Raw genomic sequence first — 16,558 nt, forward strand, 5'->3', positions numbered from 1 at the left:
AGCAGACAGGGGAAGCTGACATTCACTGAATGTCTACTAGATCAGCTACAACTCTGAACTGGCTGTTCTAAAGGGACCCTCCCTATACCCTTACCTTGGCTCATAAAGTCAGCCCTCTTCTCCTCAGTAGGTAACAGTGATCTTTCTCTACCCTCTCTTTCCTAACTGGTAAGCTTGGGAAAAGAAACTGAGCCCAAATAACTTAGCCCCTTCTGGGTTCCCTGGTGGCTCAGACAGTAAAGAATCTGCTTGCAATGCAGGAGACCTGGGATCGATCCCTGGGTCAGGAAGATCCCCTGGAGGAGGGCACAGCAAGCCACTCCAGGATTCTTGTCTGAAGAATCCCATGGACTGAGAATCCTGGGGGCTACATTCATGGGGTCGCAAAGAGTCAGACACGACTGAGTGACTATACTTTCACTTTCACTTCTAGGTTTGCTCTTTTCAAAGAGGATACACACATACTCTGCTCCTCCAGAAAATAAAGGTCTACCCTTGGAGAGGTGTGCAAGTGAGAATGGGGTGGGAAAAAGCCTGCAGGTCTAATCTGTAGGTTCAGTTCAGGGGTAAGACAATAAAAAAATCCCCCAAAGAGCCACAGTACGAAGTCATGGCCTCAAATTCAGCTTTACTTATAATAAAGTTCATGTTCCCATTTCCCTCTGCCTGTCTCTCACATCTTATTCCTTAACTCACTCTCAAGTCAAAGGAAAGATGGGAGTATGATTTATTTATAACCCTAAAACTGAAGGTCAGTGAGGTAAAGTGATTTGCCCAAAGTGCAAAGTTGGTTATAGAACCAAATTTTAAAGAGAATTCCTATTCCACATTTCCACACAGCTTCATCAGGGACTCATGACAGGAAAAAAAAAAAACTCAATTATACTACTAACCTGACAAACAAATTTGACATCTGGTGAGGATCTATTGAAGGGTTTCGGGAAAACATAGAAGTTAAAAGACTTTGTTATATACCTGGGAAAAATAAGATAAAAGGAGACTTAGGGTGTTACATTATGCCATGACAAAAGAATTCCCACTACTTGTTAAAACAACCTACTTTGAATCTGTGTAGTCATACTTAAAAGTGCAAAGGCCAAACTGAAACAGCAAAAAGTCCATGGAATGCTGGAAAAGGGAAATAAAATACCTGTCAAAACAGTGCTGTATAGTCGACATGAGCAACAGTATTTGCAATCAGGTAGGTTTTCTGATTACTCTACTTGACTTTGGCAGAATACTTCTGATCCAAATAGATTACAGATCACCTATCAGAAGCATTAATTTATATACATTTCTTAATATTTTTCCCAACTAAGCACTTATGCATCATCCAGAGCATCATAGTAAACCTATTTCCAAATGATTAAAATAACCACATATTTCCTATAAATCAAATTAACAATGAAAATACTAAACCTTCCCCAAAATGTTTTCCAGCAAACAATTATTTTTGCTGTTGTTTTAAACACCACTAAATATCATTCATAGCTGGGGTTGAGAAGTTAATAAACAAGTTTGACGGTTTTATTCCTCTATAATTTAACATATGCAAGACCAACATGGGAAAAAAAATAAGATTTTCTAGCACACCCACTTACCTTTTTAAGCTTCTGATACCTTTCTTCTGGAGTGTCAAAACCATTTGTTAATGCAGTGACTGAAGGTCCATCGCTGATTCCTAGATTTTAAGAAAAAAAGTTTTAACCTATTAGCAAATGCTATTGGATAAATGTCAGTCAACTATTCAATGGCTCTATAATTTCATATTTTTAAGAATTAAAACTAACTGGAAGTGCTCTTTACTTCACTTTTTCAAAATTAGCATGAATTTCGCAGGCTAACAAGCCAAACCCTATAATAAAGAATTCAGAAATACGAATGTTTCAATTTGAGAATGGATAGTTTCAGCATCTAAACCAGATTTCCAATAAAGAAAACTCTACAGATATCTCACCAAAAAATTATTAGAACTAATAAATGAATTCAGTAGAGTTGCAGGATACGAAGTTAATATGCAGAAATCCATTGTAAATTTCTATAACAAACTATCAAAAAGAGAAATTATAAAAACCATCCCATTGACAACTGCATCAAAAAGAATAAAATACCTAGGAATATATTTAACCAAGGTGAAAGACCTGTCCTCTGAGAACTATAAGACACTGGTAAAAGAAATTGAAGAAAACATGAATAAACAGAAATGCTCATGAACTGGAAGAATTAATACTGTTAAAATGCCCATATTACCCAAAACAATCTATAGATTCGATGCAATCTCTATCAAAATACCTATGGTGTTTTTCACAGAACTAAACAAATAATCCTAAAATTTGTATAGAACCACAAAAGACCCCGAACAACCACAGCAATCTTGAGATACCACCTCACATCTGTCAGAATGAATGGCTATTCTCAAAAACACAAGAAATAAGTGTTGACAAGGATTTGGAGAAAAGGAAACTGTCATGCACTGTTGGTGGAATGTCAACTGGCGCAGACACTATCGAAAACAGTATAAAGCATCCTCAAAATATTAAAAATAGAACTAACACATTTGGGGAAACAGTGTCAGACTTTATTTGGGGGGGCTCCAAAATCACTGCAGATGGTGACTGCAGCCATGAAATTAAAAGACGCTTACTTCTTGGAGGAAAGTTATGACCAACCTAGACAGCATATTCAAAAGCAGAGACATTACTTTGCTGACTAAGGTCCGTCTAATCAAGGATATGGTTTTTCCTGTGGTCATGTATAGATGTGAGAGTTGGACTGTGAAGAAGGCTGAGCGCCGAAGAATTGATGCTTTTGAACTGTGGTGTTGGAGAAGACTCTTGAGAGTCCCTTGGACTGCAAGGAGATCCAACCAGTCCATTCTGAAGGAGATCAGCCCTGAGATTTCTTTGGAAGGAATGATGCTAAAGCTGAAACTCCAGTACTTTGGCCACCTCACGGGAAGAGTTGACACATTGGAAAAGACTCTGATGCTGGGAGGGATTGGGGGCAGGAGGAGAAGGGGACGACAGAGGATGAGATGGCTGGATGGCACCACTGACTCAATGGACGTGAGTCTGAGTGAACTCCGTGAGTCTGAGTGAACTCTGAGTTGGTGATGGACAGGGAGGCCTGGCGTGCTGCAATTCATGGGGTCACAAAGAGTCAGACACGACTGAGCAACTGAACTGAACTGAACATATAATCCAGCAATTCCACTTCTGGATATTTAGCAGAAGAAAACAAAAATTATTTTTTCTTCAATAATTCTAACTGAAAAAGATATATGCATCCCTAAGTCACTACAGCATTATATACAATAGCAAAGTTAGAAGCAACTTAAGTGTCCAAGGATAAATGAATGGATAAAGATCCTATATATACGTAAAGAAGATGCTATATATGTGTGTGTATGTGTGTGTGTGTGTGTGTGTATACACACACATATATGCATACATGGGGCTTCCTTGATGGCTCAGATGGTAAAGAATCTGCCTGCAATGCAGGAGACCAGAGGTTGAGAAGATCCCCTGGAGAAGGGAATGGCTACCCACTACAGTATTCTTGCTTAGAGGATTCCACAGAGAGAGGAGTCTGATGGGCTATAGTCCATGGGATTGCAAAGAATTGGTATAAAGAAATATTACTCAACCATAAAAAAGAAAGAAAAAAAACCTTGTAATATGGATGGACCTAGAAGGTACTATGCTACTACTACTACTAAGTCGCTTCAGTCGTGTCCAACTCTGTGGCACCCCATAGGCGGCAGCCCACCAGGCTCCCCCGTCCCTGGGATTCTCCAGGCGAGAACACTGGACTGGGCCGCCATTTCCTTCTCCAATGCATGAAAGTGAAAAGTGAAAGTGAAGTCTCTCAGTTGTGTCCGACTCTTCGGGACCCCACAGACTACAGCCTACCAGGCTCCTCCATCCACGGGATTTTCCAGGCAAGAGTACTGGAGTGGGGTGCCATAGCTTCTCTGCTAAGTGAGTGAAATAAGTCAGACAAAGAAAGCAAATACTGATGATTTCACTTACTGATGAAATCTTAAAAAAAAAAGAAAAAGAAACTTTCAGAAAGAGACTTATTGATACAGAGAGTAAACTGATGGTTGCCAGAGTGGGGGAGGGGAGTAGGGGGGGAGGCCAAATAGGTGAAGGGGTTTAAGAGGTACAAACTCACTTATAAGTAAGTCACAGCACAGAGAATATAGCCAATAATATAGCTGACAAGAACTGTATGATAGCAGATGGTAACTAGACTTAGCGAGGTAACCAGTCCATAATGTATAAAAATATCAAATCACTATGTTCTACACTTGAAACTGATACAATTGGTTGATTATACTTCAGTAATTATAATTATATACTATTATATATATATAATTAAGCAATTATAATCCAGTAATGGATTACACCCAGTAAAAAAAATTATGCCCAACATGGATTCCTTTAGAAAGAGCTGAAGTCTTTGAAACATGTACAATTTGTAGCAAAAATGGCTATCTTTACCAAAATTTGGATACCTTTGATCCAAAAAAAAAAAGAACCTTGCAGTTATAACTGTTACACTAATCTAAGTACCAGATACATGTGTACAAGGCAGGCAATGAACACTTTCATTAATGCCTAAAGGAATACCCTCATTTATCTGCAGAAGTCCAACCCTAAGGTCGGTCACAAAGCACCAATATTGTATGAGTCCTCTTAGAGGAAATGTCTAAACTAGTCAAATTCATAGAGACAGAAACAATGATTGCTAGAGGCAGAGGGGAGGGAGAAGCTGGGAATTACTGTTCAATGTGTAGAGTTTCAGTTCTGGAAGATGAAAAAGTTCTGTGGAGATGGACGGTGGGGATGGTGGCATTCCAGTGTGAATGTCCTACATGTCACTTAACTTTTAAAACCACTTAAAAATGGTTAAGAGGATACATTTTATGCTATGTGTATTTCACCATACACCAAAAAAGGCCTGACCCTAACTCTCAAGCTCTGTCCCACACTTTGTCCAGCTGTTTTTCAGCAGCATCAAAACCGTAGTCTCTTATCTGCAACCCTCAGATTTCGAACAACCACAAACCCAATCAGGAAATCCACCGCACCTCTTTCGCGCTTTTGAAACGTTTAAGAGGAAACGTGGAGACTCATGCAACCTGACCCAGAAAACTCAAACAGGGAGGAGCGACCAGCAGCTATAAGCCCAGGCCAGAGGTCAGGAGGGCGCGGGGGTGAAGGGTCGGGGGTGAGGGGTAGGGGTAGCGGGCAGGAGGAGGCTTGGCTATGCACTGCAGGGTGCCAGCCTCGAGCTTGCAAGCGAGGGATACCTGAAAACTCCCCATCGATGGCGAAGAAGTCGGCCTCCTCTATGGCCTGGTACACTTTGTGAAGATTACTCTTAAAATCTGCGGAGAAACCGAGAAGAGGCTCAGAATCGATGGCCTGGCTTCCTGCCCATGAGTTACTAGGGGGATAGGAAAGGAGGGAGGGAGAGCTTCCAAGGATCCTGGGATGAGAGGACAAGTCCCTAAGGGGTGCACAGACCGGAGGGATATAAGCCCCGAGGGGTGCACTGGCCAGAGACGAACAAGGCCCCAAGAGGCGCAAAGGGGGAGCAAACCCCTGAGGGGATTGCCTCTGTCCCAGGCCGGGTCAAGTAGACCTGCCGCGGTGCGGGCCTAGCAGGCCGGGTGAGGAACTGCCGCGAGGACGCGGGGAGGTGTACAGCGGACACGCACTGCTCCTGATTATCTCCATTCTGCGGAGTGGCCAGGCCTACGGCCCCGCCCGGGCCAGCCTCGACCGTTCCACTCGCGAAGTTCCGCGGCGACAGCGCTGGCAGCCGCGGCAGAGATCACAGGGGCGACTTCCGGAAACAGCGCGCGCCGGCGCACGTCACATGCGCCTGCGTCATGGCGGAGGCGGGGCCAAGGATTGGTTTCGTTCCCGGGAGGCAGCAGGGGCGTGGCTATCAAAGTTCTCCAAGGTGTGGTCTCACTAGGGTCGACCAGACTTGGGCCTTTTACTTGAGAAGTTTGAGTGACCTGACATCCATCCAATTGATGAGGAAATATTTCCTGAGTTCCAATTATGTGCCAGACACTCTGAAGTGAGTGGGGATACAGGGATGAATAGAAAAGACAAGATGCCCAACCCCATTGGAACTTAACTTGAGGGAAGAGCGTAAAGTCAGGCAAGATTCAAACCTGCCACTTGGAAATCCGAAGATCGCTTTAAAGAGTCAGAGCAGAATGCTGCAATAAGAATAATGGGAAAGAGGGTTATTTGCAGAGGCGACAGGGAACGCAAAGCTGAGACCCTTAGCTGTGGCACTAGCTACTGGAAATACAATGATGAGCAAAACAGATGAGGTCCTGCATAATGGAGTTTTATGTTGGTTATTGGCTTGCTGTTGATTCCCAGAGCCTACAACACTGCTGACACGAGCAGATGCTCCATAAACATGGATTGGTCAAAAGAATTCACCTTCACTTCAGTTAAGTCGCTCCATTGTATCCGACTCTTCTCGACCCCATGAACCATAGCATGCCAGGCCTCCCTGTCCATCAGCAACTCCTGGAGTTTACCCAAACTCATGTCCATTAAGTCAGTGATGCCATCCAACCATCTCATCCTCTGTCGTCCCCTTCTCCTCCTGCCCTCAATCTTTCCCAGCATCAGGGTCTTTTCAAATGAGTCAGCTCTTCACATTAGGTGGCCAAAGTATTGGAGTTTCAGCTTCAACATCAGTCCTTCCAATGAACACCCAGGACTGATCTCCTTTAGGATGGACTGGTTGGATCTCCTTGCAGTCCAAGGGACTCTCAAGAGTCTTCTCCAACACCACAGTTCAAAAGCATCAATTCTTCGGCACTCAGCTTACTTTATAGTCCAACTCTCACATCAAGACATGACTACTGGGAAAACCATAGCCTTGACTAGACAGATCTTTGTTGACAAAGTAATGTCTTTGCTTTTTAATATGCTGTCTAGGTTGGTCATAACTTTCCTTCCAAGGAGTAAGCATCTTTTAATTTCATGGCTGCAATCACCATCTACTACTGTGGGCAGGAATCCTTTAGAAGAAATGGAGTAGCCGTCAGTCAACAAAAGAGTCCAAAATGTGGTACTTGGGGGCAATCTAAAAAATGACAGAATGATCTCTGTTCATTTCCAAGGCAAACCATTCAATATGACAGTAATCCAAGTCTATACCCTGACCAGTAACACTGAAGAAGCTGAAGCTGAATGGTGCTATGAAGACCGACAAGAACATTTAGAACTAGCACCCCCAAAAGATGTCTTTTTTCATTATAGGGGACTGGAATGCAAAAGTAGGAAGTCAAGAAACACCTGGAGCAAATTTGGCCTTGGAGTATGGAATGAAGCAGGGAAAAAGCTAATAGAGTTTTGGCAAGAGAATGCACTGGTCATAGCAAACCCCTTCTTCCAACAACACAAGAAAAGACTCTACACATGGACATCACCAGATGGTCAGCACCAAAATCAGATTGATTATATTCTTTGCAGCCAAAGATGGAGAAGCTATACAGTCAGCAGAAACAAGATCGGGAGCGGACTGTGGCTTAGATCATGAACTCCTTATTGCCAAATTCAGACTTAAATTGAAGAAAGTCTGGAAAACCACTAGACCATTCAGGTATGACCTAAATCAAATCCCTTATGATTATACAGTGGAAGTGAGAAGTAGATTTACAGGACTAGATCTGATAGAGTGCCTGATGAACTATGGATGGAGGTTTGTGACATTGTACAGGTGACAGGAATCAAGACCATCCCCAAGAGAAAGAAACGCAAAAAAGCAAAATGGCTGTCTGAGAATTCACCTTGGTCTTTCACAAAAGCCATATGAAGTTGGTTAGATGATCTGGCTTCTAAGGCTCAGTCAAGATGTTAGTGGTCAGAGAGAAAGTGTTAGTTACTCAGTCGTGTCCGACTCTTTGTGACCCCATGGACTGTAGCCTGTCAGGCTTCTCTGTCCATTGAATTCTCCAGGCAAGAATATTGGAGCAGGTTGCCATTCCCTTCCCCAGGGGATCTTCCTGACTCAGGGGTCAAACCTGGGTCTCCTGCACTGGAGGCAGATTCTTTACCATCTGTTTATTAGGTCTGGAATTATTCAATATTCCTAAGCTTCTATTTTCTCTTCCACTAAATCAATTTTAGGATCAGTGTTGATAATGTATGTGACTTATAAAGCACTGTAGAAATAAATGTGTCAATAAGCTATGATCAGAGTTCTGACCTGCTGTCACATTTCCCTGAATTCACCCCTTAGGTTTGGGAGAAATGCTGAGTACAAACCACTTGGTCTTTTTGAAAAGAAAATAACCATTTTCCCCCAAAAGAAAATATTATGTACCCTAAAGAACAAGAGTGTGACCATATTATCCCCACAAGGTGCCACAAGTCCGTTTTCCTCTCCTCATTCAAAGGAAATTTATATACAGTTAGCTGTGTCCTCTGTTCTTAGTGTAAGCAGCAATCTCTGTGTAAATGTGAAAACCAATACAAGTAGTCAAACGTAAAATCTGAAATATCTCTCTGCCTATTGGTATCAGCTTTGAAAGTCCTAGATAGAGAGTAGTGGCCACATATGACCACTTAAATTTTAAGTAATTTAAGTTCAATAATTATCAAAACTTATAGTAAAGCTACATTAATCAAAACAGTGTGGTACTGACATAAATAGACATAGAGACTAATGAAATAGTAAAGTAGACAGCCCACAAATACACCCTTGAATATACATTCAAATGATTTGGATGCCAAGGTCATTCAATGAGGAAAGGATACTCTTTCCAATAAATGGTGTTGAGAAAATTGAATATCCACATTCAAAAGAATGAAGTTAGACCCTTACCTAACACGGTATAAAATTTAACTCAAAGTAAATCAAACACCTAAATGCAAATGCCAAAACTATAAGGGTTTTAGAAGAAAGCATAGGGCAAAATTTCATGACATTGGATTTGGCAATGATTTTTTTTGGCTATGACACCAAAGGCACAAGCAAGAAAAGAAAAAAAATCAACGAATTGAATTATATCAAAATTTAAAACTTTTGTGCTTCAATGGACACTACCAACAAGGTGAAAAGGCAACCCATAAAATGGGAGAAAATATTTGCAAACCATATATCTGATAATGGGTTAATATCCATAATACAAAAAGAACACCTACAACCCAAAAAACACAAAAGGAAAAAATACAATATAAAAATGGACATGTGGAGTGGGGCTTCCCAGGTGGCTCAATTGTAAAGAATCTGCCTGACAATGTCAGAAACATGGGTTTGAGCTCTGGTCCCGAAAGATTCCACATGCCCCAGGGCAACTAAGCCCAGGCACCACAACTATTGAGCCTGTCCTCTAGAGCCCAGGAGCCACAGCTACTGAAGGCTGCGCAGCCTAGAGCCTGAGCTCCACAAGGAAAAGCCCTGGCATCGAAACTAGAGAGTAGGCTCCACTCGCCACAGCTAGAGAAAAGCAGCAAAGACCCAGGACAGCCAAAATAGATAGACAAATAAAATCATTTTTCAAATGGACAAAGGACTTAAATATTTCTTCAAAGAAGATATAAATGGCCAATAAGCTCATGAAAAGATGCCGAACATCACAAATGCAAGTGAAAACCAAAATGAGGTTTCATTTCATGCCTATTAGGTGAAAAATTGGAACTTTGCCCACTGCTAGTGGGAATGTAAAATGGTACAGCCCCTATGGAAAACATTATGGCCTGTCTTTAAAAATTAAAAATAGAATTATCAAATGCAATGCAGCAATTCCACTTTTGGGCAGGCACCCAAACTAACTGAAAGTAGAGGTTTGAATAGGTATTTGTACACCCATATTCATAGCAGCATAATTCACAATAGACAAAAAGCGGAAACAACCCAAGTATCCATCATCAGATAAACTGGATAAACAAAATGTCATGTATACATACAATGGAATATTATTCTACCTCTAAATGGAAGGAAATTCTGACACGTTACAAAGTAGATGAACCTGGAGAACACTATGGCGGGTGAAATAAGCCAGTCACAAGACAAAACACTGTATGATCCCATTTACATGTGGTACCTAGATGGTAGTTATCAGAGGCTGGGGAAGGAACTATTGAGAATTGTTGAATGAATATGAACTTCCAGTTTGGGAAGATGATAAAGTCCTAGAGATGGATGTGAGTCATGCTTGCACAATAATGTGAATAAACTTAGTGCCAGTGAATTGCACACTTGAAAATAGTTAAAATGGTAAATTTTGTCATGTATCTTTCACTGCAATGTTAAAAATAAGATGCTGCCTATTGCCAGACTACCCTCCAGAAAATGAATTCATACCCTCCTGGCACTAGCACAGAACATCAGTCTTTTTACTCTTTGCACATTTGATTGCTAGGGGAAAAAATGATCAGTTTTATCAATTTCCAGGCCAGTGACTTAAAGCAGATAATCAGAATGAATTCTTAACTGGTGGCTCAGACAGTGAAGAACCCGCCTGCAATACGAGAGACCTCGGTTCGATCCCTGGGTTGGGAGGATCCCCTAGCGAAGTGCATGGCAACCCACTCGTCAGTATTCCCGCCTGGAGAGTCCCCACGGACAGAGGTGCAGGGCGGTTACAGTTCACCGGGTCGCAAAGAGTCGGACACGACTGAGCGCCCAAGCACACCTTAACAGCACAGCTTAACGAACCAAGACGCTGGGTGACAAAAAAAACGTGGTGATAAAGATATTTTAATAATCCGATTCTTAATACTGCAAATGGAAATATAGCGACGGTCCTCTGATTTCTGTATACAATGTAACCGCCAAAAAAAAAATCGTGCCGAGTACAGTACAGTCTTGTAATATTATTTTAATTTCCGGGCAAAGCTGTTTCCTGCAGCTAACAAAACAGACACCCAACGGGAGCACCTTCAGGGTGTTAACGCCCTGCGCTCAAGGTCTGGCCACCCAAGAGGAAGGGGCGGGGCTGGAGGTAGTACGCCTGCGCGGACCCCCAGGCGCGGGAGTGGCCGCTCTAGGCAGCGGGAGGGCGCGGGGTTCACGGGGTTGGGGAACAACTGCGGCCTCTCCTCTATGGTCGCGGGCCGGCAGGGTACCCTCCTCCGCAGTGAGTCCAAGGTTATTTCCGGAAGTGGAGCTGCTACCTCTTCCTCTGTGTCCGTGAAGGGGCCCAGGAAGGGGTCGACGGCCAGGTTGGTCGTGAGCGCGGAGGTAAGAAGCGGCTTGGCGGAGGGTAGCCAGGGTGTGGCCGGGCTCGACTTAGGGTGTGGAAGGAGGCGGTGGAGGACGGGCTCGGAGGAGGTGGGCGGGATCTCCCCTCCCAGACCTGGGTTCTGTGCAGCCTCAGCCCTACCTTTGAGGCGCGGACCCCACTTGGCCAGCTTCTCCATCCTTCCCGAGAGCCCCACCTCGGCAAGCCGCTTCCTGGACCTCACCTGTGTTCACTCCCGGGTCACAGTCCGAGCCTATAGTTTCTGGATTTCCACCTCCACCCTCTCCAGGGCCAGACGGAGAGGACGTGGCTGCCTCTCACCTCGGAGGGAGATGACCGGGACCCTGCCCCCGGGAGCGCGGATCGCAGCCTGCGACAGCGCGTGCAGAATTGACCGGGCTCCTGATAGACGCCAGGCTGGGCTTCAGATCTAACTAGCCGGGGTGCGTTCTGGCCCCAGGGCTGAACGAATGATCCCGTTTTAAAAGAGTATAAGGGACTCGCAGAAAGGAAAAGTGAAACCCAGAGTCACACTCCCAGCTCTTGTGATTGTGACTTCATGGCTTAGAAATCTGGACTTACACAAAGGAGAGTTCTCTTTATTTAAAAAAAAAAAGGCAAAAGAGAATCAGGCCGTGTCTGATAGGGGATCTTTGGCGGGGCAGAAGGCGGCCCTCCAACTTTGGTGGGGAGAAGGATCCAGGTGCTGTCTTGCACTCTTAAGTCCTCGTTGGGTCCTCCCCACCGAAGCCCATTGGCCAGTCCTTGGCCAGACCTTGTAGATGGTCTTGATGACACGCTCTGAAACGCCAATGGGAAGGAGTTTTACTACCTTCCTCTCCTGGAGCACGTCCCGGAGCTGACACGCAAGAGTGCATGTGTGGGTTGGGTTGGGTTTGGTTTGTTTTTGTCACAGCTGGCTTATAAACAAGCCCGCCTAGGGATATACAAACCCATGTGCTCAGTGTTTCCCTGCAGATCTCTATAAATTTGATGGGAAAATTGTGCTGCTCCAGGGCAGTTTTTGTCTGTTTGTTTGTTTTTTGAAGTTCCGGTTTCTGGCACCGTTACTACCTACCTGCTGTTGCTGCTAAGTCGCTTCAGTTGTGTCCGACTCTGTGCGACCCCATAGAAGGCAGCCCACCAGGCTCCCCCGTCCCTGGGATTCTCCAGGCAAGAACACGAATGGGTTGCCATTTCCTTCTCCAATGCATGAAAGTGAAAAGTGAAAGTGAAGTTGCCCAGTCGTGTCCGACTCTTAGCGACCCCAGGGAATGCAGCCTACCAGGCTAGCTGGCACTAAATAAACACCACTATTAATAATTGTTAATGCCAATCACACAGTGGATTTTCAGACAATCTGTAGATAGAAATCAGTCATTCAAGCTTCCTTCAAAGGAATTGTTATTATCCTGAACTTAGAAATGGGAAATAGAGGCTCAGAGGAGATAGATGGACTGTGTCACTCTTAAAACAGTACTATTTCAATTATACTAACGTTTCCAGGGAAATCATAGTCTGGATGAGAAAACATGCACAAATGAAAGTTACATTAGTGCACAGAGGCAGGAAGGATTAATTTGAGCTATGAAGAAGGTTAGTCCTTAAAGATTTTCAAGTGATGGTTGATTTGGGTCTTGTCAGTTGGAGACTTTTGACCCAGAGATGGTGTGTATCTGTGTTACAGATAGAACCTGTGGGGAAAGGGCAGGAATTAATAGGTGGGACTAGAGTATAACCTATGAGTAGGTGAGTAGCAGGAGGTGATCAGGATAATAGTAAAAATGAACACTTATAACTTTGTACTTACTGTGTGCCAGGTACCATTCTGAGTGCTGTGTGTGCATTCATTCATTTAATCCTGTCAACAACCCTATCAGGCAGGTACTATCCATATCCCCATTTTACGGATTAAGAAACTGAGGCAGACAGGTTAACTTGCCTGAGGTCACACGACTAATAATTGGAATCATTGGGATTTAAATGCAGTCATTCTGGCCCCAGAGTCCATGCTCTTAGTTAAAAAGTTCTGTTGATTGCAGCTGGGCTATGAAGATTCTTAAATGACCATAGGTTTTATACTCTCACAGTTGGGAAGGTTTTGAGTAAAGGAAGGACTTGATCAGGATTTTGCTCCAGTAGGATGATTGGGACTGTGGAGAGAGGAAGGATTGGAGAGGAGAAGAAATGAAATTGGAAATGTTATTTAAACTTGATTTTGTTACTGTCTTGCCTCACCTTGTGTGAAACATATACTTAGGATTGCAAGTGTTTATTTGTATGTAACAGCTCTCAGTTCCCAAACATCCATGTAAGTAAGATCTGTGATAACCTAGAGAGTCAGGATAGGGTGAGAAGTTGGGGGGAGGTTTAAGAAGGAGGGAACATATGTAATCTATGGTTGATTAATGTTGATGTATGGCAGAAACCAATACAATATTGTAAAGTAATTATCCTTCAATTAAAAATAACTTTTTTTTTTTTTTGTAAAGAATATTCTAAGGGGCTTCTTTAAAAGGAGCATTCCTGGTCCTCTCTCCCACATATCTTTGTTTGAATTCACCAAATTTCTGGGGTGATTCCGACAGAGGTTCTAAGAAGTTTCAATGCTAGAAATCAAAGGTTTGTGGGTTCTATTTTCAGCTCCAAATAACTAGAACTCAGCTTTGTGCCAGTCACTCCCAGGTACAATGATAGAATTCTCTGACTTGGTTCCTGACCTTCAAAAGCTCAGGATCTGGTTGGAGAGGCACAGGCTGCTCAACCAGCAGTGTACAAAACCTGAAAAGGATTCATGAGTTTAGAAATGTGTGAGTCATAATGGGATAGTTTAAAAACCAGTAGCTATGGTATGGGTTAGTGGTGACCACCAGTAGTTTTTGATCACTTTCTAAAGTATTGGACGTCTCCAGTGTTTCACACAGATAAGTCATTTGCATATCCTCCACAGAGCCTTCACGGTGTGCTCTTGTCCTGCACAACAGCACTCCAGAGCAGTAAATCACAGGGCCTCCGAGTGTAGGCAGCAAGTCAGTGCCCAGTTACATAGAATCACTGGGACATTATATGTGTCCCAGGTCCTTTTTTTCCCCCATGGATTTTCAGACAGCTGTACCTTGTTAGTTAGGTGTTTCGTTGGGAGAATATACGTAAGGTTGGGGCAATAGATATCTTGTGATAATTATTTCCTAGCAGTTGTTTTCTATCAGTTGTACCAACAGACCTAACCCATGAGCTGGCTGGCTACCTCTGCCCTAATGATTCCTGACCCTGTTGAGAAAGAAAATCTGTCTCTTTGAAGTTGGGAAAACACAGAGTTTTATACAGTAAGAGCCTGGAAGTTCTTCTCTTATGTTAATGAAAGCCAGTTTCCACCACCTGCAAGAAGTATATACCACATTCTCTTTTTATTGCCACTTCTGATCTTTGCTTTGCTTACATTTGGACTCATTTCTGTGTATCTGATAATTACTAGAAATGGGTGTCTTTGGTCTTTGGACATTTGATAATTTCTGTAGTGTTCTGCTAGTGTCTAAGTGGTGTCCCCAGGGGTGGACTAGGGGTGCCAGAAATGAGGTGCACCCAAACACCATCACTCCTACTTCTCTTGTGAATATTTCTGCTTGTTTATCTCCTAGGTGGAAGAGCATGGTCACCCTAACAGCCTCAAGCTGCAGTTCTTGTTCCAAAATGCAGTGATGTCAGATTCTAGTTTGAATTTCTCAGCTTCCCAGTGGCGCCTCTATGCTGTGGCCTAGACTGATGTAGTGTACGAGGACAGGCTTTACATGAGACCATGATTTAAAACCTGACCTGGAGTTCCCTGGCTTCCACTGCAGGAGGCATGGGTTTGATCCCTGGTCAGGGAACTAGGATCCCACATGCTCCACTGTGCAGCCAAAAGAAAAAAAGAAAAAGAAAGAAAAGAAATTTGTGTTGTTTGAAAAAACAAAACAAAAAACCGGACTCTGTCCTATACCAGTTAGGTCTCCAGTTTCTCATCAGTAAAATGGAGATGATAGTAATAATTATCCCATAAGATTATTATACCACTCACATTATATCAGTCAATGTTAGCAATTGTCATTATTCTCTGTTGTTGGGCAGTATGTAATGGGAAGAAATAACCTAACTAGAGACCAATCTAAAGCCAAAATCTTTGTATTCTTGCAGCCAACATCTCTGCTAAGAAATAGTTGAGATCACATTTTTCAGGCTGGAATCCCAATGCATTAGCTCTTCAAAGACTTACTCGTAAAACGTTTGGTATGTATTACAGTCACAATCAGTGTTTTATTGACTGAAGAAGTAGAACCATAATTTCACTGAACTAAGCAGCTTGATAATTTCACTTTCTGAAGAATTAACAGTCATCACATAGTGAGGTCTTTAGAAGCTGCTGCTGCTGCTGCTAAGTCACTTCAGTCGTGTCCGACTCTGCAACCCCATAGACGGCAGCCCATCAGGCTCCCCCATCCTTGGGATTCTCCAGGCAAGAACACTGGAGTGGGTTGCCATTTCCTTCTCCAATGCATGAAAGTGAAAAGTGAAAGTGAAGTCGCTCAGTCGTGTCTGACTCTTCGAGACCTCATGGACTGCAGCCTACCAGGCTCCTCTGTCCATGGGATTTTCCAGGCAAGAGTACTGGAGTGGGGTGCTTTAGAAGCTAAGGTATAAAAATTCTTAAACTGAAAATTAATGCATTCTTCTTCAATAAACTCAATAAAAATCATTATATTAGTTTTCTTAAATGTGAGCTGAAGGACTGAAGAATGAAACAGGATATAGCAGGGCCCCTGCCTCCTCCTGGAGAGGAGGTCCCTGGATAAATCCATAGATAAGCACTTGACAAACAGCTTTCCTCCCAGGGATGGAATAGCCAAATTCATTCCAGGGTCTTTAGTTACATAGAATCTTTGGGACATTGTATGTGTCCCAGCTCTTTTTTCCCCCCATGGATTTTCAGACAGTTGTACCCTGTCAGCTAGGTATTTCTTTGGGAGAATATACATAAGGTTGCTGCTGCTGCTAAGTCGCTTCAGTCGTGTCCAACTCTGTGCAACCCCATAGACAGCAGCCCACCAGGCTCCTCTGTCCCTGGGACTCTCCAGGCAGGAACACTGGAGTGGGTTGCCATTTCCTTCTCCAGTGCATGAAAGTGAAAAGTGAAAGGGAAGTCGCTCAGTCGTATCCAACTCTCAGTGACCCCATGGACTGCAGCCTCCAGGCTCCTCTGTCCATGGGATTTTCCAGGCAAGAGTGCTGGAGTGGGGTGCCATTGCCTTCTCCATACATAAGGTTGGAGTGATAGATATCTTGTGA

General features: G+C 43.3%; 2 protein-coding genes across 9 annotated transcripts in view; one reads left to right on the forward strand and one right to left on the reverse strand.

Moving 5' to 3' along the window:
- The window catches only part of PARN (poly(A)-specific ribonuclease), a 197,243-nt gene extending 185,765 nt beyond the window's left edge, over positions 1–11,478 (reverse strand). For 3 of the 5 annotated variants that reach the window (XM_040256623.1, XM_040256655.1, XM_040256633.1), the window contains exons 1-5: positions 5,729–5,899; positions 5,318–5,395; positions 1,602–1,681; positions 1,061–1,128; positions 894–975 (exon numbers count right to left, since the gene is read on the reverse strand). In XM_040256623.1, the coding sequence (XP_040112557.1) occupies positions 894–975; positions 1,061–1,128; positions 1,602–1,681; positions 5,318–5,395; positions 5,729–5,747 (327 nt within the window). In that variant the 5' untranslated portion in view covers positions 5,748–5,899. Of the gene's footprint in view, positions 1–893; positions 976–1,060; positions 1,129–1,601; positions 1,682–5,317; positions 5,396–5,652; positions 5,900–11,459 lie in introns of those variants that run through there. The other 2 variants (XM_040256648.1, XM_040256640.1) reach the window with 2 other exon arrangements.
- BFAR (bifunctional apoptosis regulator) overlaps positions 11,007–16,558 on the forward strand; it is a 30,225-nt gene continuing 24,673 nt past the window's right edge. For 2 of the 4 annotated variants that reach the window (XM_040256693.1, XM_040256685.1), the window contains exon 1: positions 11,146–11,235. The gene's annotated coding sequence lies outside the window, so the exon portion shown is untranslated. Of the gene's footprint in view, positions 11,236–14,457; positions 14,563–16,558 lie in introns of all 4 variants that reach the window. The other 2 variants (XM_040256677.1, XM_040256668.1) reach the window with 2 other exon arrangements.

Source organism: Oryx dammah, unplaced genomic scaffold, assembly GCF_014754425.2.
Source record: "Oryx dammah isolate SB20612 unplaced genomic scaffold, SCBI_Odam_1.1 HiC_scaffold_2, whole genome shotgun sequence".
NCBI lineage: Eukaryota > Metazoa > Chordata > Mammalia > Artiodactyla > Bovidae > Oryx > Oryx dammah.